Here is a 25394-nt window from a genome sequence, read left to right as displayed (position 1 = left end):
GAAAATTGTTTCTATGCAGTACAAAGAGTCTGTATATTCAAATATATAGTTTTGTTTAGCTGGCGTGTGGAAAATAATGTATTAATATGCATTGTTAAACAGTTCTTGAACACCCAAACACCTTATTGACAAAATCTGTTAACTTAAAAAGAAAACCACACACATACCTACCCCACATTATATACACAGATAACCGCCTATGTGATGTCAAAATACACAAATAAAAAATAAGCATTCTTGTAGGACAATTAACATTTTTTGTCTTTATTACAAATGTACAGCTTACGAGTTTCTATTATGATTTGTTTTTGCTTAGTTGTTTATTTCTTTATTTTATACAGTTAACTCTAAAAGAATTTCTCCCATCAGCAATCTCAGAACAGTCATTATGAGTACAGTGCAGTGGGCTGGACTGAACCGAAGAAGAGACTACGCAAAAGTAGGATGTGGATGCTCGCTCGAGTGCACGCACGTCTGCGTGCATGTGAAGGCTTTGTTCATGTGTGCATTGACTGCATGATGGCATGAGGCTGCGTGGGACAAAGGCAGACATTACATTTCTACAGTTTACACCAAAGGAGCCCAACATTGTGCTGGATAAATCATGCAGTCAGTGTGTGCAAAGGCTCCCGCTTTCCCAACACACACATCCCCATCTCTTCTCCCAGTTTGGTGCTAACCTCCTGGGTTCTCCCAATATCTAACTACTGTCACAAAAATAAACAACTCCCAAGAACCACCGTATAACATTACCGATCTGCGTGACACATACTCAATAACTCTGTTCTATGTGTGCTACCCAGAGAGGTCAAAGAGGATAAAAGAGATGGCAACTATCAAAACAACAGATGCTACAAAGAATCAGTCTGGCAGATGTGCAAAGGCAATGATGACAGATTCTCTCCGACAATCTTTTTTGACACATTTTAAGGGAAATGCATCATCCCATTCCCCAAACACAAAAAGGCAAGTGCATGTACTGGTTGAAATTCACATGGGATCTTAGACAATGTAAGAAACAACGTAAGCAAAATTGCAACCGAAGAACTTTTAAGGCTTATATAGTGGCAAAGGAAACATACAAAACTAACCGTGTAACACTGAAAATAAATTGACAGTATTTGAGTGAAGCTGATGTCATGCAGGCTGCATCTGGACAAGGTAAAACAATTCCACCTCTGTTCAGACACCATCACTATGCGATCACCTGCTGAAATGTGAATGTGGTCCAGATAGAAACTCATTTTTTTGTGTTAAAGTAAGCATCAGACAGGCCTGTGTGAATAACTTACATGGCTGTCTAAATTAAGCCTCAGGATGATGAACATAGTGTTTAGATTAAGTAGTGCTTAGTGTGTTTGCGCTTTGAAAGCTCCAGTTCACCATCCCCACAAACATCATGAGAAGTACTTCTCAGCTGAAATGACTGCGTCGTGCTAAGAGCCATTCAGCAGTAACCCACAGTCCCCTGCTGCTGCCTACAGTCTCACCCACACTGGCTTCATTGCTCCTGGATCAACTGAGGGAGAGGTTTATACAGCACAGCTGTCTTTTTTTTTCCCCATTACCGTAACCTGCTGAAGTGCCTGGGAGGAGAAAGTTGATGGCGGTCTTCTACCACCAACATTCACTTCCATGTAGCTTATATAACATAAGGGTCTTGTTACATTGACAGTACACATGCTTTCCAATAAAAGAGGCATGAAGCATACTACATAAAAATCTGATATTCTCAGAAAAACAAATCTGGTCCAGGAAATAAGGTCTCACATCAAAGTTCCCTAACGCACTACACCACTAAAGAAGCCGACTTGATACTCTCAAATAAAGTACGATGGAAGAGCTGGAGAGAGAACCGTCCCACCAGAGCGGAGCTCCTTGTTGCTAAACTGAAAGGTGCAGGCAGAGAATGTAGCGAAATGAGCCCACAATGGAGGAATAGTGATGAGATGAATAGATCTGTCTCCTCATCAGGATGAGAGCTGACTTTACCTTCCGACATCAGTGTACACAGCCGTCTGGGTCAACGCTGACCACTGCCTTTGTGCTCAAAAGGGTAAGGTCATCGCTACAGTGTTCTCACACTCGTCATTCTCGTTTGGCTATGATGAATGCAAGAGAGTTGTACACATAGTGACACATAGTGATCCAAACATGTTCCCTAGAGTACAGGCGTGTCCGGTAAGATCAGGGGGATCTTTTCACAGGTTTGTGAACACACCCAATACTGTAAGATCTGAGTGTCCCATTCAAGAACGCTCCCCTTTTTTTCTTGACCACGTGATAAATGAAATAACAAAAAGTGAAATAATAACCAAAAAAACAAAAAAAAATTAACCAAAAAATAATAATAATACATATTTAACAAATGTCAGAAGAATCCATCAATGACAATGATAATCATTACATTAATACAAAACTATAGTCATAATCATTACAATAATTCCAGTGTTTTCTTTTTTTAAGTCTGAGCATTTGTCCCGAGAGGTACAGGCCAGTGAAGTGGCATTCAAAAATAAAAATGGATTGAGGAAGGAGAGAGATTAAGAGAAAAATAAAAACAATGACAGCAAAACAGAGAGATAAAGACAACACACAAACAAACACACAGTGGTGCTAGGGGCGGTGGTCTGGTTCTCTGGAACAAGGCTGGGAGTGAGTGTGTGTGTGTGTGTTTGTGTAGTGTTAAAAGAGAATGTATATGTGAACATGAACCAGAAGAGCCGCAGTGAGTATAGTAAAAGGCCACAAGCACTGAACTGTGTGTTTGTACATGTGAAAGAAAGTGTGTGTGTGTGTGTGTATGTATGTGTGTGTGCGCGTACGAGTGTGTGTGTGTGTGTGGTGTGTGTGTGTGTGTGTGTGTGTGTGTGAAAGAAAGAGACAGAAAAAAAGAGAAAGTAAAACTTGAGTGAAGGGTTCGGGTAGAGAAAAACCCGATAACAGAAGAGCCAGAGGAGTGAGATGATTTGCCGTTCCGAAAAAAGTCTCCCACGAAGCCACCCTCTCTCCATTTTGGTGGTGATAGCTGCTTGTAGCTTCCCTTCTTTCATTGTCTTTTCATCACTCGCAATATTTTCTTTCCTTTTCATTCATTTCCTTTTCACTTTCATCATTCTCAACATTCAACATCCATATGCTTCCTCCTTCCATCATTTGTTTCATTCTTAACTTCAGCAGCTCCGTTTGTTTCTAGTCCTTTCCTTCACCACCAACATGCCCGTTCCTGTCCCGTTTCTGTAGTGCGTCCCCCTGCCCATCTCTCAGTAAAGCATGTGCCCTGCTCACACAGTGGGTCACTGCTTCTTCTCACGGGTTGTGATGGTGACCAGTTGTTTGGCGGCCTTGGCAATATCATAGGCGCACTGGATGACCTGCTGTGTGAGGAGCTGGTAGTCCACTGTGCTGGCCGACGGCTCAGAGGGCGCCGCCTTGCGACACTCTACCTGTAGTCGAGAGGCACTGGCCCCCAGCAGCCTCAGAGAGGAGCGGACAGCATCCAACGCTGGCCTCTGTGGATGAAGCAGAGAGACAGAGACAGAGTTCAACCTCCAATTCAATTTTTTTTTTTTTTTGATGACCTTCCTTTCTGCCTCCAAAACCTCATACAGTGTCATACACACACGCCATTGCTAAAGCATGTTGACACTTGAATATGTGCATCTTCTCATCTCTTTTCTGGTATTATATATAACCTTTTCTGCAAAGAGTGATAGCAATGCATTAAGATTTCCCTTCACTGGAACTAAGTGACCCAGCCCTGAAAACCCATCCATGAAAAATGGTTCCAGACCATTTTTTTCCCTCCACTAAACTTAACAGTTGGCACTATGCATTCAGACAGGTAGCATTCTCTTGGCTTTGCCCAAACCCAAATGCGGACAGCCATATGGTGAGACACAATTCATCACTCCAGAGAACACATTTCTGTTCCAGAATTCAATGCTGGTGTGTTCTACACAGCTCCAGTCCACTGCTTCATGGCTGAGCTGTTGTTCCAGACAATGACAGCTGTTACAGTTGACTGAGGCAAACTTTTGATGAACTGACTTGCATAAAAAGTGACATCCTATAACAGTGCTACATTGAAAGCCACTGAGCTCTTTATTATGAGCCATTCTATTGTCATTTTTTGTCTATAGAGATGGAATGATTAATTTTATGTACCCGTTATCAATGGGTTTGCCTGAAATAGCAAAACCTATTCATTAGAAGGAGTGCCCACATACTTTTGGCCATGTAGTATCCTCACTGTCCAAAGAAAACATCTATTTTTTTTTTGGACTTCTACTTGTCTAACTTATTTACACATACCAGATGTCCTTTATATTGTGTGTTATTAAATTAAATTTCATGATTGGACCAATACAAATGCTCCAAATTCATGTAGAATAAAATTTCTTTACACTGACTTACATTGAAAGTGAAAAATGTTTTGCTTCTTCTGTAAAGTTACAATTTTGGACATACTTGGTTTTCTTTGTACAGTGATATGTAACTTGAGTGCTCAGACAGTAGAATGTAGTGTGAGCTGTGGCAAGTTTAAAAATGGAACAAATTAACCTCCTTGAACACTTACAAACATGGAGACGGGACAGAGTGTTGTCCTAACAGTTTGCATGCTAAAGTTGGTAGCAGCCAAGCTACATTCAGTTAACTAGCAGACCAGTCTGCCATCAGTGTGCGGCAAAGATTACGTTACCTTTACTTTAACTTAAAGAAACTGATTTGCTGAAATAATTTACAACCAGCAAGCACAGACAGCAAAAGAAGATCACCCATTGCTATTTAGTGTCTGCTGAAATGCTGTATCTTCTGTAGCTGAAGAGGGTGACCGTACGCCGGAAGATAATAAGGCAAAATCAAAAGTTCAAGGGGCTGTCAGTGCAAACATGACTCGACCCTTTCAAAAATCGAAATGTGCTTCAAGATGGTGGCAGGGATTCCCCTGAGGCCAAGTGTGAAAGAGAGGCCTGAGAGAGACTTTCTTTTCCAGAACTGGAACACAAGGCAGATCTCAACCACCAAAAGAAAAAGCTAAAAGGGGCAGCAAGAAGGTGGCGGACTTACCTTAGGAAAAAGAGAGGCCATTTCTGTCACAGCTGAATGAATCTTCTCTGAGCATGGCACAAAACTATAACCAGAGTGAGAGGCTGCATTAGAGAATGTACAAGCTAAATGACATTATGGCTACGTTTACACAGCAGGTAAAAGTGGCCCAAATTTGATTTTCTCACCAAATTCGATTTTTTTTGTTAGGCTGTTCACATTATCTTTTAAATGTGACCTGTATGCAACATCAGTCTGAACAGATCAGCTCCTAAACCGACCCGCATGTGCAAAAGAACAATGCTTCATGTGGCAGCTCATCCAAGGGTAAACAATCATGACAGCCAACGAACGCCAGTCGCTCCCGGAGCTTTCAGTTTCGTCTTTGTCAGCATCACAGGAGCAATTTTAAAGTTCCAATGACTGACAACTGGACTCATCACCCACAATGTGTTTCAGTTCACCGTAAAAAGGGCACGTTATTCGGCCACAGCCACTTCTTTGGTTGGTGTCCTCGGATTCTTTAAACCGTTCTGACGCTGCAGCCTCGGCCTCCTCCGGCCGCGTTTGGCCATTTCGTTCGAAACCGTTCGAAACACGGAGCGGTTTGATGAGTCTCTTCTAATGTTTTGGTACAGAAACATCAGCCTAAATGTTTACGAGTCTCAGCAGCGTAAAGATATGACGAATGTTGAGTTGGATTGACGTAAAAGTCGCATGAATTCCGATCTGGCTGTTCAGACTGAGTCGCATTGCCGAAGATCGGACAGGTATCGGATTCCAGTACCATGTATGAAAGCGTCTCAAATCGGAATTGAAAATGTCAGATTCAATGCGTTTTTTGCTGTTCACACTGCCACACTAATGACACATCTGTGTCACATATGAGGAAAAAGATCGGACTTGGGCCACTTTTACCTGCTGTGTAAACGTAGCCTATTTGACTTGGTTCATAATCTGGAAAATTAGGCTACGGTGTGCATTTTCTTGCAATCTATAGGCCACACAAATAAACTATACCATCATTTCATGACAATGCACTAAAGTGGGTTCATATACAGTGTAACAGAACAATGTATTTGCAAAGCTATGCTAAGCTGTGGTAATATGAAGCTCTTACCTATCATGTTTGAACTCCTGTGCTGCTCTAAGCAGCTCCTGGATGTTCTTGGTGACTTGCTCAGTCTTCAGGATGACATCCTCCGTGCATGGCAGCGTGGGGTCTGGCTCCCCACCATCACCACTCTCCTCCACCTCCCCTCGGCTGTCCTCCTCACTGCTACGGCCGACGCTGCACACCAACAGAATAAAACAAGAGTCGAGGAATAGAAGTCATATCGCTTGAACTCAATTAGGTTGTATTGATAAAAGGTATGACGTTTGTAACTCAACTATTTTTAAATGAATAGTTCTGTATTATATGCTTTTATTTACGAATATGGACAAATGTACAGACTAAATTGTGCTATGCAACATACTTTTGTCCACTTTTATACACAGCAGTATGCTATACAGTATCAGAAACCACACAGGCAAGATTGTTTGAGATTACATAACATGGCTTAAGGGAAAGTATGTGATAATTTAGACATGCAGGTTTCATGATGCTGGTGCACAATTAAAAAAAAGCCAACTTTAGGCACCAAAATCTTAAGCTTTTACTTGCAATGGTCTGAAGTAAACACTTACCCAAGTGAGGTGTCATATGTTTGAGTATTATCATAGTCACTGTCAGTGCCACTACCATGTTTTTCTGTCTTAGGAGCCTAGAGAAGAGACAGAAGTACACATTGCTTGGTTTCACTGAATAATTACTGAAAATTATCCCTTGAAATTTCTCTGAACTACTCCATTCACTTGAATGCAGATATTTCAAGTCATGAACCTATCAGCCTGCCCCCTGTCCTTGCCTGACTCACCATATATCGCCCCACCTCCATGGAGGCTGACAGGTGTGGTCCTCCATAGGGTGTGGGGCCTGCAGGAGACCCTTTACGCACCTGAGGGAGAGCATAAGTAACACAGAACAAGGCTTAGTCAGAAAACAGAAAAACCCAAACAGGGAAGACATCCACCAAGCAGAAAATAGAAAGGAGACCTCAAGAGATGTTTCTGCAGAGAACAGCTCTGCAGTGATTCAAGTGCATGGTCAGTTTGTTGCACTATATAGCAAGTCAAGGAAGCAGAGACAAAAAAAATATCAGAATTTTTTTGTTAAATGTAGAAGTCAGAAGGATAATACAGGCAGCTTTCAGGAAGATAGTAAGGAAATTTTAAACAGGAAAACCTAGAAATGTTCAGAACAGTAGAAGCAAGTCTGCAGTGGGAATAGACTTGAAATAAATCTACAAATAGATTGTTTAATGTATTTACATCTACAAATTACATTAAACACATCAGAAATTGGCTAATTCTCTACATTAAACATGCAAGTCCTTCAACCTTTGTGTGCAAATCTTTACTCTGCAATTATACTAACTTATACTGAATCTGAAGACACAACTTGTAAGTAAGCATCAAACCACAGGGCTGCCCATTACCTTGCTCTACCTACAGAAAGCATGATCTTGTTGCATAGATACATCATTTACATACTCTATTAAATATTACTGTGTGTTTTGCCACATCAGGAATTAACATCTCAATGTGCTTTCTGCATTTTGCGCTGGAAGCAGAAATGATCTGGATTACGGGGATAGTAATTGTGAGACGAACAACCCGAGCATCATGTCTCAGGTAAGTGCCTGCTCAGGGCTCGTGCGGTGGCGAGTCAAATATATACAAGCGCTATTTTTTTCTTCAGACGCTAATCCACCATTTGTGTCCTGCAGTGGTGACCTGGGTCCTAAAGGTAACAGTGGAGAGGAAAAAAACAAAAATAAAAAGAGACAGTACATTCAGTTCAAGCCACTCTCACTAATCAGTCTACTGATCAGTCAATCAGGCACCTGAACATTCCATAAACCAGTTATTGCCTACATTCCCAGCTAGCTCAAACAGCAGCTAAGCACAAGACAAGCTCATCTGAAAAAGACAGCCTCTCTTGGCACATAAACCATAACTCATAAAGGCAGGGATGCCATCACTTGACCTCTAAACTTGTATACACCTCCAAAAAAGCAGCAGTTCATGCTCCTGACCATGGTGATGTGATTCTTTTCAAAGGTGTGTGTTATTTGGAGTAATTGGAGTATTACCCAGTCAAGGAAGTGCAGATTGTGCTGATGTATGGCCATGAGGTGGCAGTAAAGAGCAGTGTGCAGTAGTGAGTTAGAGTCAATGGTGAACACAAAAACACAGGTTTAAAGCAGGGACTGCCAAGGCAGAAAAAGCGTGTCACTGCTGGTGCAGGTCTGCAGAGGGAGACGGAGGAAGGGTGAAAAGGAACACAGAGGTTACAAAAGGTCAGAGTGCAAGGGATCAGGCCGGCCGCTAGCGCTCACACACTTACGCTGGGGCCAAGGGGCTGCAGGTGGTCGGTTAGGGAGTCCAGCGCTGGGGCGAGGGCTTTGGGGGCGGCTGCTCCAGGCTCGTACATAGAGAAGGCCTGCCTGTCCCTGCGGAGCGGGGCTGAGGAGGGCGGGGCCAGGCCCAAATCCCCACAGACCGTTCCTCCGCCTCCCCCTGCCACTCCCCTCACCCCACCGGGCCAGAGTGGCACACCGCCGCCCCCACCCAGAGCCCCCGGCACCCCAACCTGGGCCCCCCGCAACGCCGTGTTCTCCGTCTGCATCCGCGAGATCTACAGGGGACGAAGGGGCATCAGCGGGAGTCACATTCACACAAATACAGAAACAGAAGGAGTCATTCCAATACAAGGGTTGGCGAGTGGTATACAGGTAAGAGCTGCATCATGCAGGGAGTAAACTGTCATACTGATAAAATGAGGGGAGTCTGAGCAAGGACAGGAGTCATTCTCAGGGAGGGATAAACACATATACTGCATTCTGCACCATCTTGTACTTGTCTAGGTGAAGGGTGGGCCTGCAACATCTTGCAGTGTGTGTGTGTGTGTGTGTATATATGCGTGCGTGCATGAGAGAGACTGACCAAGTATATGGGGACACTCAAAGAACAAACAGGTAGTGACAAAGACCTCAATAAAACATACTGACCAAATTAAAGTGATTGAATGAACTCTAAAACATTTATGTCTACATTGAAACAGGCAATGAAAATATGATTGTTTTTCCTGTCTTATATTCCCATGTTTGCACTAAAAATGTATTAACTTATATCAAGAGAGTCATCACAGCAAATTACATCCTTGGCATAAACACACCAATCTCATCAAGAAAGAAGAACAAAGCTAAAGCATTACAGCCCGCCCTCAGAAGCCTTAGGTTTAAAATTATCCATGTTTTCCAACACACCAATTACTAACAGAAATGTCTAAATTTAAGTCCCTATGCACTTAAAACATTGCCCTTACGAGGTGACCAGGTTAAGACATGTTCTGTAATCTTCCACAATCTCCTTCATCTTTGGTTCCGTACCTCTTTCTGAAGCCTCCTCAGCTCTTCACTCAGGTTGTTGTTGACCTTCATGAGCTGCTGGACTTTAGCCTCGGAGGAGGCCAGGGCTTTCTTCACCTCCAGATACTCCTGCAGTGTGATGGGTCCATCTGACAAGTCAGACGAGTCCATGCTCTGATTGGAGAACAGCCAACAAAAAAACATTATAAAAATAAAACCAATCAATCAGGGCATCTCAATGTCACAAGGTTCAAACAGACTAATTAGAAGCACTGAGACCAATATAGAATATGACTTTACCAGCAAGTGCTTGATAGTAAAAACAAGCATCTCCCTTTTGGATAAGAATATATAAGACGACATCCTCTAATTGTTATTCCCATTTTTCCAAAAATATTCCACATTAATATTTTACATGATAAAAATGATTTCTGAAAAAAATCCAGAAATTCAAAGGAGAGAAGAAATAATAGGAGCACAAGCTTAAGGCCTATAAAGAATTCATGCCAATTGCTACTAATATTTTCTAATAAAAAATATGCTTTTTAAATTTTTTTTGTTAATAAATCACTTTGCACTGTGCTGCTGTGTAATAAACTTCCCTTTATATTGCACAGTAAATAACTCTAATTACTGCAGATCATAAAAAAGGAACACATCAGACAATCGTAAAACAGGTATGTAACAATACAGCACTGAAATGTATCAGATTATCAAATCACTGTATCATGACTAGCATGTTAGCTTGTTGCTAGTGTTTTAGCTTTGGGCTAACATATTACCTTGCAGATAGACTATTCAATTTTGTTCCATTATTATGCTTTTATAACGTTTCATCCACAAATTAATTGAAAACAGAAACACATTAACATAAGGCGCATTTCAGGCACTCCTTATTTGTGCAGTATCGAAAAATGTATCCAGTCATCAACACATTATCATATCGAATCAAGTAATGAATTTTGTGAAAAGAAATTCAAGTGAGAAGAAATTCAGTCCCGATATGCTTAGTTCTAAAATTTTAACAGCACTAGCATAAATTTGGATCTGATAGTACCATATATTTGAGTACACAGCACAGGATCAAAAGCACACAGCGCAACTTTGGCTCAGCCAGGGCACTTCCTGTATGTGGATGGAGCGTGCTCAGACACAGCTTCCTCTTTCCAGCTGCAGAACAATGGCCCACACATTGGAGCTCCGAATAAGTGCTGATGTCATTCCACAAGTATGGGGCAGGGCCGCCCATTTCTCCGCAATGCATGCTGGGACAGGCTGGGAGCTGTGACACAACTGCCTGCTGTTCTATACACCATAGTAGCTGAACCACCATAGTTTAAAGCAGTAAAGTGGAACTTGTCCTACACAGGCTCACCCAGACTCAAAATAAATGTGTATGCTGCAGCAGAGCTGCTTGATAACTGCCCCCACAAAGGCAGAGGAGCTGACCTTGGCGCGGTTGTTGCGCTGGGCGTTGGTGTTGTTCTGCGTGGTCAGCTCACTGTCCGTGTCCTCGTCAGAAGCTACGCTGTCATAATCATGCTGATCATCGTCTGGCTGACCCACATCCAGAGGCTCTGAAACATTCAGCAATGTTAGCACACACATAGCCAGCAACTACACTTTTTCTCAGCCCTACTCTGTCCTTAAGCAGAGGTATGTAATCTCAGGCTATGAAAGAAGAATGTAGGTTCTCTCACCAGTGGGACTTGTCAGGCCTTTGCCTTGCTGCCGTCGCTTGGCGTCACTGAGGATGTCAATAATGAGCGTAGCGAACTCCCGTGCATTAAAGCGCGCCAACTTCTGTCGACCCTAGGAGACAAACATTTTGGAGCCCATATCCTCAATTTTTTTGAACTTGTTCCTTCGAATTGTACGATTTTATTCACACGGTATTTGTGTGGTTTTATGTACAAAAAAACAAACAAACAGCTAAAAATCGTTTTATATTACTGTTTCCCAACTCCTTATACCCTGGAACTAAACAGGCTATGTCTGTTGCTGTCTTTACTGCGCTCACTATACCTGATGCAGGCTATCTGCCTCAGTTCCAATTGGATAGCTTGAACACAAGCTGAACACTGAACACAGCCCAAAACACTGAGATATGCACTGATAAGTTTGTTTCCCAACAGGCTGGAAAAAACATCTAAAAACACAAACTGACTTTAAACAATATTGTAAACTGTTGACGTGGCACTGTCTACTATACTTGTGTCAGTTTATGTGCGTTTTGTGTGAAGCCCATCCTTTGTCACACAGGCGGTTATAATAACTACATAGCAAGCAGGAAATGCTTCGATTGGTCAATCACCTCTTGGGAAACAAGCAGACCCACGGCAGTCTATAAAAATCTGTTTAAGGCCACAGTGTAACGGGTGAATGGGAGCGAGAGACAAAGTGTCATGGAAGGCTCTCAGTGGAAACAGTGAGGCAAAGAATGTCCATAGCCTTCAAACAACTGGAAAACATTTCTGTCTTTTCCTCTCCTCCTCTCCCGCTGTGCATTGCCCAGTACCGGTCCTCAGCCGTCGCAAAGCCACAGACTCTCTATTTTTAGACTTTGTGCTTTCATCCACCCCGCCGCAGCCCAGACATCATCATGCCAGCTCTGCCCTTCTGTTCTCCCTGCTGGGCTCTTCCTCAAATCCCTACTGCATACAGGCTGTTCCTCCTCACTGCCTGCGTCAGGCTACATCGCTCACATCTGGGTCTGGGCTGCAGCCTCGACCGCACACTGCCATATCACTCCTACTAGCCCCCACAGCCAGCTGGATGCTTACTTGCACAGTCTTGGCAAGGAATGAGCCAAGTGTTGCTACATATTGTCAATGTCCTAATACAAACAAGGATTTCCAAATACTTTATAAGGAAGGGTCACAGGAGAAATAGTAACTTTACAGTGGGAAAAAAAGTTCTTAATACAGCCTTGATGTAAAACTGAAAGGTTTTGCATTTCCAAATTTCTGTTGATTCATTTTTTATAAAATGTAAAATATTATTTATTAATGCAATGTAAAGGGCAGCTAGCATTTTCACAAGTCATAGACAGTCATAGAACCTCATGTCTTGAAAATAATAACGTTACAAAAGGAAAAACATTCTAAACCTTAATGTATGTTAATGCATTAACAAAATTCTTGTAATTTTAAACCATTTGTATTGGTCCATTCATTCTAAATGTTCACTCAACATAAACGGCAACTGTGTTTTCAGATGGTGTTAGGAGATTTCCTTCCCCAGTGATGATATACATGTCTGTTACCTGGTTGCGAGTGGCTGAGTATTCAGGGTTAACAGGCAGGAAAGGGACTGCGCTCCTCTCTGTAACAAGCGTGCTGTGGTTCTGAGTTGTTAGCCACACTGTGAGAGAGAGAGAGGGGGGACAGAGAGAGAGAGAGAGAGAGAGAGAGAGAGAGAGAGAGAGAGAGAGAGAGAGAGAGAGAGAGAGAGAATCACAGAGAAAGATCAGGAAAAAAAAAAGTGTGGTGCAGTATGAAAAGCAAGGTCATTTTATCACCCACTCAAACACCCACACACGTCGAGTTCTACAGAGATGAGCCACATTTAAAAGAACACTTATTTCCATAGAGAACACACAAAAAATAACAGGCTGCCTGCCCCTCCCCTGCCTCTGTGTGCACAACCCTCTGCCTCCTACCCAACCCTGCTTACCTGCAGAGACTCAGCATGTTACAGCTCCTGCTTCGCAGAGGAGGAAGGAGAGAAAGAAAGAGACAGGGCGAGAAGAAGGAGGAGGAGGAGGAGGAGAGACTTCCTAAGGCACTCCTTCACCAGCTCACTCACTCTCCCTTTCTCTCTCGTTCTCTCTCTCCCCTTCTGCGTCCCTCCCTTCCCTGCAGTCGGACTGCTTGGTCAGTGCCCTTCTATAGTCAGTGTTTATACAACACTAAGCAATCAGTCTCCAAGGACTAAGCTACTAGAAGCAAACCCACACTTCACACTCATACCACAGCTGCAGAAGGCGGGGAGAGAGAGTGAGACGTAGAGAGACAGACAGAAAACAGAAAAAAGGATAATCTTACCAGCATCGTTCTCCCTGCGGTCCACCTCATCATACACATCCATGGCCAGCTCCTCGAACAAGCGATTATTGAGCTGCGTGTCACACAAACAAAATATCAATACATGGCATTGAAATTCAGAGGACGCCAGAGTGAAGTGCACAGTGAGTGCCGAGGCCATCCACAAGCACAGAGGTAGGCAGAAAACAGGAGAGTGGTATGCACAGACATCAGGACCACACATGGGAGGAATTTGGGAAAAGCCCAACAAAAGCACTGCAAGCCAAATGAAGCAGTAAATAAAGACCAGAGACAAGGAACTAATTCTAAAAGGGTATACTTACTGAATATTTAACTAAACAGTGCTATTTAAGTGACAAATCTACCATTAGGGTGCACTAACGCCTCCAACAGACATTAAACCGTTTAAGGGCCACTATGGGCCAATGTTAATCTCTGGATGGTCGTGGCGGAGAGTCCAGCTCTCTCACCTGCATCCTAAACACTCACCGCTTGTAGCTTCTTCTTGGCGGCCTTGGCCAGTTCAGACAGGTCCAGGCTACACAGAGACAAAGACACAGACACAGGAGTAAAAGGACGCCGGAAACGTACAGACAGAGAAAGATGAGGAGAGAGAAGGGGAGAGAGAGTAAGAGAAAGGTTGAGGGTGGATGGATGGAGCTTGGCATCAAGGCAGGTGAGGTGTCAGGTCAGGAAGAAAACGAGATGGGTAGTAGAGCAGCACTGGTCAGTCGAATTTACTTAAAGTTTTCCCAAATGTCTACTGCCTGAATTTTAGCACGCACCTAAACTCTATCCATAGAACTGAAATGCCTATTTATTTTAAGGCAAAGTTGCACATCTGTGATCACTAGCCATCTAACAGGCACAGTCTGTTCAGCTTTCACTCAACTCAGACCTGTGCTCTGTTTACCTGTCTCGTTTTTCCAGAGTCTGGCACCAGGATAAAGGAAAATGAAGAAGAAAGAGAAGAAAGATAAGAGGTTATGGAGAGGGGAATGAGAAGAAGGTGAGATACCTCTGCGTCGGGCACTTAGGGCGAGCTCTGTCTCCATAAAGCGCAGCAAAGATGGAGAGAACAGAGAACGAGTGAGCAAGACAGCCAGAGAGAAACAGAGACATATATACAGAGATCAGACAGACAGGTAGAGAGAGGGAGAGTGTGAGTGAGAGAGCGAGTGAGAGAGTGAGAGTGTGTGTGTGTGCATATGTGTGAGTGTGTGAGAGAGGATGGAGAGAGAGAGAGAGAGAGAGAGAGAGAGAGAGAGAGAGAGAGAGAGAGAGAGAGACAGATGGATAGACCCCATATCAACACTCCTGCAGTTCAGGTCAGTTAAGTTTGACTGTCAGATGGCTTTCTCTCAGCAGTAGAGAGTCTAACAGCCAGTCTGCATTAGTGCAGGAGCCTGTGGACCTTCAGCCCTAATGCACACTGACTAACGACACGGCGCAACCTGCTGGCCAATACACTCTAATACACCCACTGCCAAGGCAGCTCAGCGTCTCGTGTCTGCTGTGAGAAGGCTATGAAGAACATCGAGTAGAACACATTGTGCAGTTTTTTTTTTTAACACTACAATGTAACTGAATCACTCTAACTATACATAGACACATACTATTCATGTATACATAAATAAAAGCCCCTTCCTGCACACAGTTTATTCGCACCTGTCAGCCATCTGAGGGATGATATAATGTCCGTTCTTGTGATCTGCAGAATAAATGAGATAAGAGATTACTAGCGATCATCCTTGTACGGGTTCAGTCTGTACTAGCTAGAGTAAGGGATGTCAACTCACCTGGGCGTCGGCCACACAAGTAGAAGGCCAGTCTGTCTGTGAGCTCATACTGACATTCCACCAAGCGCTCAGCCAACTCCACCTGGCCTGCTTGCCTGAGTACCAAATGCACAAGAATAAATACCATGAGGCTCACTCTGTCTGCACTCCAACATATACACGTATGACCTAGAGCTTGAAATATACGTCTGAACCAGACAGGACCCAACTCCTCACGCCATGTTCGGACGTCATTTTCCAAATACGTGTAGGGCTCGGGTCGGGTTTACATTTCATATTGAGGTTGTCACAGCCTTTTACCCTCCACCTCCCCTGCTTTAGGTTTACTGCTTGCTTTATTCTTCCTTTCTATGTCATTATATTAAACCAGTTTTAACCTGACACTCTGGAGTCATGCATTTGTGTTGACAGAATTTAGCACTGAGGTCCACAAGGCCCATGCTTGGATGCACAGGAAATAACACAGCAAACTGATTCAAGAACAGTTTAGTGTAGCCACCAGGAGTTTAATTTGCTTGGCCAAAATTATTTTTTATGTTTTATGTTCAACGGTATATGTAACATGTTCTATGTAAACATATAAAGTTTGAGGACTAAAGAGGTGAAGTGAACATCTCCCTGTATCAGTGTGAAAGCAGCAGAGTATGTTATGTTTATCCAGCCTAAAAAACGTTTGGGTTGCTCTTCAAAAGCAATGCTTGATGAATAAATCTGTTAAAGTGGGATCTGAATTTAATTTTGGGGCATCTGATTATTTTTTTAACATATTGTTTTAGAGTTTATTTATCCATGATCTAATGACAGCTATTATTTTCACTACACAGTAACTGGTGGTATGATGTAGGGGTGGGTGTAGAGCTGGGCGATATGGCCAAAAATGTTATCACGATAAACAAAATTCATATCGTTCGATATCGATACATACCGCGATAAATGTCAAATTGTTATTTCTTTCAAGTTTGAAGGCTGATTTTTGCTCCTGGGTGGTTAACTGCTGTTTAAACTATCCTTTATGGTTGGAACACGACAAACACTCACCAAACAGTGGAACATTTCACAACTCTGTCATGGGAGAGTGGGAGAAAGTGTCTGGTGAGCTGTTTTTACCAGCTGGAAAAGCATGGCTATTTTGTAATAGTCATAATTTAAGAAAGAAAACAGATTATTTTTAGCTGGTGCCGAGTGCTCGGCTACCCCGCTACAAATGACATCACAGTATTCAGACACCAGCTAGCGACGACCGGATTTCTCTATACTATCGTAGTAGTTTAAGTGGTGAACCGCAAAATATCAACACCAGACAAACAGAGTCCTCCTTTTAGGTACGTTTAAACTGAAAGCGGTGCTTTTGTGTCGTGTTTGATCTACAGTATCATCAATTCTCCGTGTTGTGGAGTGACGGAGCGCTGCTTCAAGTTAGCCAGCTGCTAAAAACAGCTAGCCTGGAAAGCTAGCGCTCTCCCGCTCTCCAAGGCCTCACAGCTTCCTCAGTTTACTTTCGTTTAAATCAGGGCTGTAATTTACATGAACCCACTTCTTTCTTTCACTTTCGCTGCTTGGGAATGCACTAATACTTAAATATGACTGAGCGCTGTAACAGTGCTGTAGTTGTGAGGATTGTGATTGTGATTTAACGCTGCTAAAGCTGGTTAGGATGTTAGGAAAGAGGTGAGTTCGCTGTAGGACAGTACAGTTACACCAGTGACCTCCTCACTCACACTCGGTCACAGGAGAACAGATCGCTGGTCGCTCCACTCAAACAGGGAATGTATAACTCCGCGTTCCAGCCGTTGTTAAAGACTCATCTTACTCGTGGTCCCCTCCCTCTATTCATGTAGAAAAACTCAGAAGTGCGCCCTCTCCTGGCGACAGGTAAGGACTCAAAACATGATGCCATTTGTTGGGCTGGCTCAGGCTCAGACCAAAATTTCAGGCCCAATTAAAGCTCTAATATGATCACCCATTCAAGTTTATGCCTAAAGTGGTTCTGCTCTGAGATTATTAGTGCTGCTTGAGTGTTGGCATAAAATAGTGTCTGTTACAGTGCTAAGCAAATTCCACTTTGGATAAATAAAATATGTATCTATCTATCTCTGTTTTCTCCCTCTATCTCTCCATTTATCTGTAACTGCTCTCCATTCTATTGTTCCATTTATCTATAAATACTACCAAAAAAGAGGATCACCGGTCTTGGCCAAGACAACGAGGAACTGACAGTGTCTGCCCAGAACCCAGTGATGGAGTGTATGTGTGTGTCTATACCTAGCATAGTCCATGGGTGTGCGGCCATTGATGTCTGGTGCTCCAGGGTCAGCTCCATAAACCACAAGCAGTTCGGCCTGCAGGACTTGTCCAGCCTTAGCTGCCACATGCAGTGGGGTGGTGCCCTTCTCCTGCAGTCAGAGAGACAGAAAGAGGACAGAGAGTCATGCCTCCACACGCAGCAGCCATGACATTCTGGGAAAGCACTCTCAGACTCTGGATACCAATAGTGCGCAGATGTTAAATGTCACCAGGCTAGGCCTACAAAGTAATAACCTACAGGAGAAGATATAAGCAAAATAAAACATTTCTTCCAAAATCAATTCTATTAACAGAGAGTTTGCCCATAGCCCTTTGCTGCAGTAACAATCTTCACTATTTCTAGGAATATTTTACACTAGATGTTGGTGCACTGCCAAGAGGATTTGATTGCTTTCAGCCACAAGAGCATTCGTGATGTCAGATGCTGATGTTGGACGATTAGTTCTAGATCACAAACTCCACTCCGACTCAACTCAAAGATGTGGGATGGAGCTCCATCACTCCAAAGGTTACTGTTCCACTGCTCCTCATCCCAATGCTGGAGGCCTTTTCACCCCTCTAACCAACATTCTGCCATGGTGACCATAGGCTCATACAGGGCTTGCATTCAATTGGCAATTCTATGGAGATTACACAAGCTGTGTGTGTGCAACTAAATGCCCACATCAGCAATGGATGCATCTTAAAGTAGTTCAATTCACTAATTAGAAGGAGTAACTGGATAATTTGACAAACAGCAGATCAAGCATTAGCCATTAGCCACTTCCAATCAGTAAGGTCTTATTAACACAAATGCACTCGACAACAGTGTTGGAAGGACAGGAGACTCACAGGGTGAAAGAAGTTGGCCTGAGCTCCGAGAGACAGTAGCCGCAGACATGTCTCCAGACTCCCTGTCCGCACACTCGAATGCAGTTGCTGTTGAGAGAGAGAGAGAGAGAGAGAGAAAGAGAGAGAGAGAGAGAGAGAGAGAGAGAGAGCAAGCTCTTCTGTGAATCTTCTCATTAAGGTTGCTCAACAGTGCTGAGGCGGGCTCCATTATTCACAAGCAGGGCATCATTAAGGGCGATAAGAGCCCTCCTAGAGGGCCCGCCTGTTCAATTCCTCTGTAGGGAGCAGAGCACAGAAGGGAGAGAGGCTCTGTCTCTCCTCAGGCTAAGCTGACCTTTTGGAGCTGCCTCACCTTGCTGAGGTCCTTGGTGGTGACTCCATCGTCATCACGGCAGGGCAGCTTGTGGACAAAGGCTAGCATCTGATACTTGGCACGAATGAACTCAGACTTGGTGGGGCTGCAAGGAGAGGACAAAAATAAGACAAACATCATCAGAACTGAATAAATTAATAGAGCAGGCAATGACTAGCCAATAATCCTGTCAATTAAGAATAAAACAAAAAAACATGCACTAACATGGCAGTCTGAACTCAGATTAAAGTAGCTACTTCAGAAGGACATATCAGGATTTTTTCCATGAATATGCCTGTACTTAAATCACATTGTCTTAATTGACAATTATCTGATGCCAGTAGATAAAGGATGACTCATTCTGTTGCATGAATCTCTATTTCCTTTGTTTTCTTACAGAAATTTTCCAGTGACAGAGCGCTTCAAATTTGGTTACTCAGAGATGCATAAAATATGATAACGTATGAAAAATTGTACAAAGCACTATGCAAATTAAAAAATATGACTGGATATGCAGGGTGGATTTTTACTGTCATAGATTCAGAGCAACGTATGAGGGGCAATATGGCTATAGACATGGTTTCCTACAGTAGAGGAATAGACAACAGAAGACAAGCGTGGACAAGCACTGTGAGCAGGAAGCAGCGCTGTCTGGAAGACTATCAGCAATTTAAACAAGAGCAAGATCATGTATAGATTAATAGGTAAGAAGGAGAATCTCGTCATCAGTTCTGTAAGTAAGACTGGGAGCCAAAACATATCTGACAGGATCAGAAACTCTGGTGCAGTTCTTACAGTGCTTCTTGTGGTAAAATATTTTTGGTAGTAAGGTGTTAAAAAGCTGCCGGTGTTTATATGGGATTTAATTATAAGATGATATTTAAAAAGTTACTTTAAAAGGCTTTGGTGACAACTTTGTTACTGTCTAATACTGACCCCTGAGGGAGACCATGAGTAACATCGTAGGATAGGGGGACTATGCCTTTTCAACTGAATTAAGAGTCAGATATGACTAAACCCTCTGAAAGTTGCACTGACCTTTGATCTCAGCATTTAGCATGTGTCACAGTGAAGGGACATTAATCTCTGCTCATGTATACTTACTGCACTTTATCTTGTGGGTTAGGTTTCCTGCGACCGCTTTGAACCTGTGCAGGGTCCAGTAGGGAGTGCTCCCAAATTGAATTAGCACCATTACTGGCCAGAGTCTGGACCATCTAAAACATAGTCAAACAAAAGTATGATCTGATATTTATCCTTTCTGGGTTAATAGGGCCTTGCTCCGTGGGGCAGTGGCTCTGTATGCAAAGTACCTGTAGTAAGGAAGGAGGCCAGCCGCTGTGGCGCAGATGCTTGACGATGGAGATGTGGCGTCCCAGGCTCCGGTGCACAGAACAGCACTCATCACAGATCAGCACACCCCGGTTTATACTGCTCCAGCCAGGATCTGCCAACACAGCGCAAAGCACACTGAGAATCCCTTCTGAACACACTCCATCACTCAAAATCAGCTCACAGAACACCAGGCGTTTTTCGAATAGACAAAATGATCAAACACAAGGGAGAGTCTGAGCGTCACATAATTAAAGAATTCACTGAATGACTAATATGACCCAAAAAAGAAGAAAACAAAAAAAACACAATGTACTGTTTTTGTCAAGTAAGCCATGTCACTGTGCTATAAATCCTTTTCTGAAATAGGTCTCATAACTGTAGTGAAAGCGGTTTATATTTCTATCAGGTTATCCGAGGCAACACCCTGTCCCCAGGTGAGTATGTCCCCACAAATCCTGGTCTCTGAGGTGGCAAATGAGGCAAAAGCTGCCAGGAGAGTGGTGCAGTCAGGGTGAAGGTTATGCTCAGGTGAACAGTAAAATGACCAAGCACAGAGTGACAGAACCGCACTGCTGGCTAGTACAAGCCTCTAGGACTTCTCTAAAATTACACCAACATACTGCAGCCCTTTACTCCTGGCAAATATCCTCAATGAGGACACCAGTGAACTAAATAATACAGTGGTTGTAATGTTCTGGGCTTCAATAGGCAGCTATTTGTTTTCAGTAGTTCAGTGGATCAGCTCTTGAATCAGCTCCCTAAGGCACATGGTAATCTACGTAGCCTACAAATAAATGGAAATAAAACTAGCATTAATTGCATAATTACTGAAATGGAAACTACAGGATAAAAAGAAAGCAAACCAGGGAAAATTGAGATATTATGTATGATAAATTTAGGATGTGGTCAAGTTTCTTTAAGAATATTCAAAAACATAAATACATATTAACTGAGCCACCTCACATAAGCATAATCAAAAAGCTTTCTCCAAGAAATCAATCAACCACATGAAAAAAGCCCTGGTTCTTTACATTTTCAATAGTCTGATATGTGGTTGAGGTTCTCCACAAACACCAACGTGTGTGAAAATTCTAATTAAACATGGGAAAATGTGTAGGGGTGACATCATTATCGAAATAAATGAATTACTTTACAATCTGCTTTTCTGAGCATATTGTGGATATTGTCAGCACTTTAAGAACAGTGACCAATTGTATGGACCATTACATAAAGCATCATTAAGCCTGTTTAACTGGATTTAATGCAGTTTGTGAAAATGTTGAATTAAAAAAAACAACAACTTTGCATTCATAATTTCTGACAGCATTTAAAAGTCACACTACTGGTTCATTTTTGTCTGTACCCACCCCTACTGTACTGCACTGTTTTCGGAGGAACAACCTTCCGCACTGTACTAAAAAAATCTAAATATTGACACAAACAGTAACTAAGGATATTAACTGATTACAGTCTTTCCATCAGTGCCTGAATTAGCCAACTTTCAGGGAGACGGAACTACATGAGATACGACTACGCGTGACAGTCAATACACAAACGCACAGAGATCTCCAGCTCCACGACTTTCCACCATCTTTAGCCTTAACCACTCTCCACCTGTGTGCCTGTCACCTAACATAATTTCACGTAAATGGTCACATTCACACAGCTACAGCACAAATAATGTTATGCAGTTTTTTACAGCCATATGAATCTCAAAAACCCATTGACACTACACAATATGCAGCTTTAAAGTCATCCCTTCACATCCACACCACAGCACAACAATCATCCGCTTCTCACCAGCTGACACACTCAGCACCACTTTACACCACACTATTATCTGCATTCCTCTGGCATGTCAAACGTGACAATTACACACTCCTCAGCAGCAGCCAGAGAGCTGCAGTGTTGCAGGCAGTAACAGCAGGGCAGTAACAGACTCAATCTGGAGCCTACACACCGCCAGCTCAGACCCAACGTAGGCGGGGAAAGATGATGTGGACACAGCCGTCCGCCTAGGGCTGACAATGAACGCAGGTAACTGCACCATGCTAGCAGAAGACTGCAGGTAGAAGCTCAGGGACCATAAATCAGTAGATGGGATGGTGCAGGGAAATGCTGAGAGATGAGAGAAGAGGGAGAGAAAGACAGAGACACATTCCTGGAAAGAGAGCAGCTGTGGGTACGACAGCAGCTGCCATACTGCCCCTTCTTCCCCATGGGGCAGACAGGAACTCCACAAGCAAGACCAAGGCCAAACCTCCACCGATCCTCTTAACAACACGGCTGGCTAACCTGCCTATCATCAAAGGATGCTGTATCAAAGACGTGGTGACAGCTTAACAAACCACTGATTTTAGGTGGTGAAAATGGAAATCAAAAAAGGAGATGGACTTTCTCAGTAACTGCTAACTTCCACAGCAAAGGAGTTTGTTGCAATGTGACCCACTTGCATTGAATTCTCAGGGAACTCATGGATGATCTTTTGTGCATAATAAATGAAAAATAAATTATAAACATACAGCTCTATCACACAGTCAGTATGATCACTATTGGATATGAATTTCTTAATTTATTTTTTTCAGACTCGTACACAATGCCATTTAACTTAAATGAGAACAAAGTAAAGTAGCCCACTGGGGTGGGAAATATGAAGATATTTATCGTTACTGTGATAAATTACATTACCAGTACTTAATTAGTACATAATTAGGTCTGTTTCATTGTATTTGATTCAGTACTTCATGTGAAACTGTAGCTAAATGAAAACCACTGGGTTCATAGACTTTGATAGTATTTTTTAACGTGTCAGTGATGGTGTTTATCTCAAAAATTAAATATCGTCCTGCATATCGTGTAAGGTGAAAATGGCTTTTAATACGTTATATTTTTGCTACGCCTACTAGGCCAATGTTAACGTTTTACGTTAAAATTAGCCAGCTGAGTTATGATAACTTGTAGACAAGTTTTGTGCTAAGGGTAGCTAACTGACTAATAAGACTTCAGCAGGGACTATTTGGCACTAGTGAGATATACTTCTCCGCCAGTAAAATAATATAACTAATAAGTCATTTAATTGAGAGTCACAACTGGGCCTTTCAACGATCAAGGCAGGATCTGGTCACCTACCTGAGTTAAAGGCAGTGCCTTGACAGCTAGCTGTCGAGCTAAGTGGCTGCAGTTTTTCAGCAAGACTAATGCTAGCTAGGTTAGCGACTTAGCTGTACAGCTAGGGTTAGCCCACCTTAACTGACCACTCGCTACGTCACCAACGCGTGTTAATATCAAACAGGTTTATACAGCCTAATATGCAATCATACATCACATTTTTCCTGCTAGTAATTTTAAAGCGCATAAACGATTTAAACAGGCTCATTTGCCGTAGGTAATGGAGCCAGATACGCAACAGAGGTAACGTTAGTGTTAGCTAAGCTAGCAAGCATAAATCGCGTTCAGCTGGATGGTCAGTTAGTTGGAAAATAAACCCTCATCTCATTTTTATGTGGACAAATGTACATACTATATGGACACATATCTAGTCCGTTAAAGCACAATTTCCCTGATTTATCTCACATGTAGTACATGGGGAAAGGGTGGATAGTAGCTAATATTGCGTGGCTAGCTTGGTTGCTAACAACAAGCAGGGCTAAAACTCGCCATTACATTAGCCTGTAGGTTAGCTAACTCAGCTCTACCGGAGTCAGCCACAGGCAGAGTTTTCAATAAATACTTTGTCTAAGCGCCGTATAAATTATGTAATGTTGACGAATGTATAACATTTGCTTTGTAAACTGATATTATAGCCCTGGTAACTTTCTGGCCGATGTTTGCAGGCCGTTTCTCTGTAGTGTTTTGGCCCAGCGGCTCTGCCGTGTTTCTCCTCCCAGCGCCAGCTCGCTTCAGTCACTTAGACAATGTTAGATCTCAACAACGCCTTGATCCATAAATTTCAACGTACCTGGCGCACTGCAGTCGGCACACACCTCGCTTCTTTGGACTTTCCTGGACATGATAAACAAAAATACACGACCAGCCCTCACGAGATAACGCAGATATTCCAATCCAATAACGACGATGTTCGGCGGTCCAGTTTAGCGACGACTGCAGCTTTGATGCCGCCCCTGAATGTCCGGAAGCCGGCGAAGAGCTTTCCAGCGCTCCCGGTCCTCACCCTTCTTCTCGCTCCGGTTTTTTTTTTGCTGCTTTCAGAGCAAGGAGTTTAGGTTTTGTGAAATATCACGAAAACTCAGTCTTACCGTTTGAATGAGAGTTCGTTCACTTTCTTAGGCTGTATAATTTTGAACGTTTCTCTTGTATACTATATGTACGCATTAGCCTATTTTACCCAAGCCCCATATCCAGAGCCGAGCGTGTAAGAAGAAAAAAACATGGAAACAACGTTTTATTTACATCCAGCATCCCCCACACATTTGTAGGCTGTGGCAGGCTGCATACTGTCTCCCTCTGACGTCCTACTCTCTCGCCCCTAGTGTCAGTACATGGTGGGGTAGCAGGGAGGGCAGAACACATAGCTGTGCATGACTTTGACCACCACTAACAACTTACAGGATGCATCTGCTGCACTATATGTCAAATCTGCTAATGCAACGTTTCTTCTGTAATCAAGGGTATTAGTAGGGAGTTTATCCCACTTTGCTGCAGTAACAGCCTTTACTCTTCTGAGAAGTCTCTACACTACACTAGGTGTTTGAACATTGCTGTGTGGATTTCAGATACTGATGCTGGATTAGTTCTGGATCACAAAGACCACTCCAACTTATCCAAAAGATATCTGATGGAGCTCCATCGCTCCCGAGAACGCAGCTCCACTGCTCCACAGCCCAATGCTGGGGGGCTTTGTACCTTATTTGAAACTTGGCATTGGGCATGGTGACCTTAGGGTCATGTGCTGCTGCTCCAGAGCATCCCATTCTATTGCTGATGCTTTCCTATGGAGAAGTGCACCTTAAACTGGTTAAAATTACTATTCAGAAGACATATAAGAACACTTTTGGGCATACAGTTTATTTCCAGTGAATGGTCATATATTTAATGGTAAGGTAACATAAAATTCCCAAGTATTACTCACTTTGGACAGGCCATAATAGGTTAGCCTGGATACTAAGTGCATAAAGTTGTTCTGGATGCAGTATTTCATAGTATTATTATTATGATTATTACAATTTTGACTATTTGGTTGCAC

The 25394-nt window shown here is 42.9% G+C and overlaps 1 protein-coding gene across 2 annotated transcripts; it reads right to left on the bottom strand.

Annotated features, from left to right (window-relative positions):
• Positions 1–240: 240 nt before the first annotated feature.
• On the bottom strand, positions 241–24669 carry git1 (G protein-coupled receptor kinase interacting ArfGAP 1). Of its 2 annotated transcripts, XM_036562894.1 has the most exons (21): positions 24150–24669; positions 20170–20303; positions 19961–20073; positions 18857–18962; positions 18505–18591; positions 17632–17762; positions 15370–15464; positions 15239–15281; positions 14589–14615; positions 14060–14108; positions 13571–13643; positions 12790–12887; positions 11225–11336; positions 10974–11101; positions 9546–9698; positions 8501–8791; positions 6969–7049; positions 6739–6815; positions 6170–6340; positions 5071–5134; positions 241–3512 (listed from the first exon to the last, which is right to left on the bottom strand). In XM_036562894.1, exons 1-21 carry the CDS (start codon positions 24199–24201, stop codon positions 3297–3299), a joined length of 2301 nt encoding a protein of 766 aa, XP_036418787.1. In that variant the 5' UTR covers positions 24202–24669; the 3' UTR covers positions 241–3296. The 2 variants fall into 2 exon arrangements, with proteins under 2 accessions (XP_036418787.1, XP_036418794.1); XM_036562901.1 differs by lacking the exons at positions 8501–8791; positions 14589–14615.
• Positions 24670–25394: the final 725 nt, after the last annotated feature.

The sequence above is a fragment of the Colossoma macropomum genome, unplaced genomic scaffold (assembly GCF_904425465.1).
Source record: "Colossoma macropomum unplaced genomic scaffold, Colossoma_macropomum, whole genome shotgun sequence".
Taxonomy (NCBI): Eukaryota; Metazoa; Chordata; class Actinopteri; order Characiformes; family Serrasalmidae; genus Colossoma; species Colossoma macropomum.
Note: the sequence above shows the minus strand (reverse complement) of the source record. Positions and strands in the feature narration are given on the sequence as shown.

Bases quoted from the DNA above. Each gene is read 5' to 3' on its own strand.
- git1 (XM_036562894.1), bottom strand. From the start codon at position 24,201: ATGTCCAGGAAAGTCCAAAGAAGCGAGGTGTGTGCCGACTGCAGTGCG. The intron at 8,792-9,545 runs GTACGGAACCAA...CGTCCCCTGTAG, and splicing joins TGAGGAGGCTTCAGAAAGAG to ATCTCGCGGATGCAGACGGA. The intron at 5,135-6,169 runs GTAAGAGCTTCA...CTCTGGTTATAG, and splicing joins CAGGAGTTCAAACATGATAG to TTTTGTGCCATGCTCAGAGA.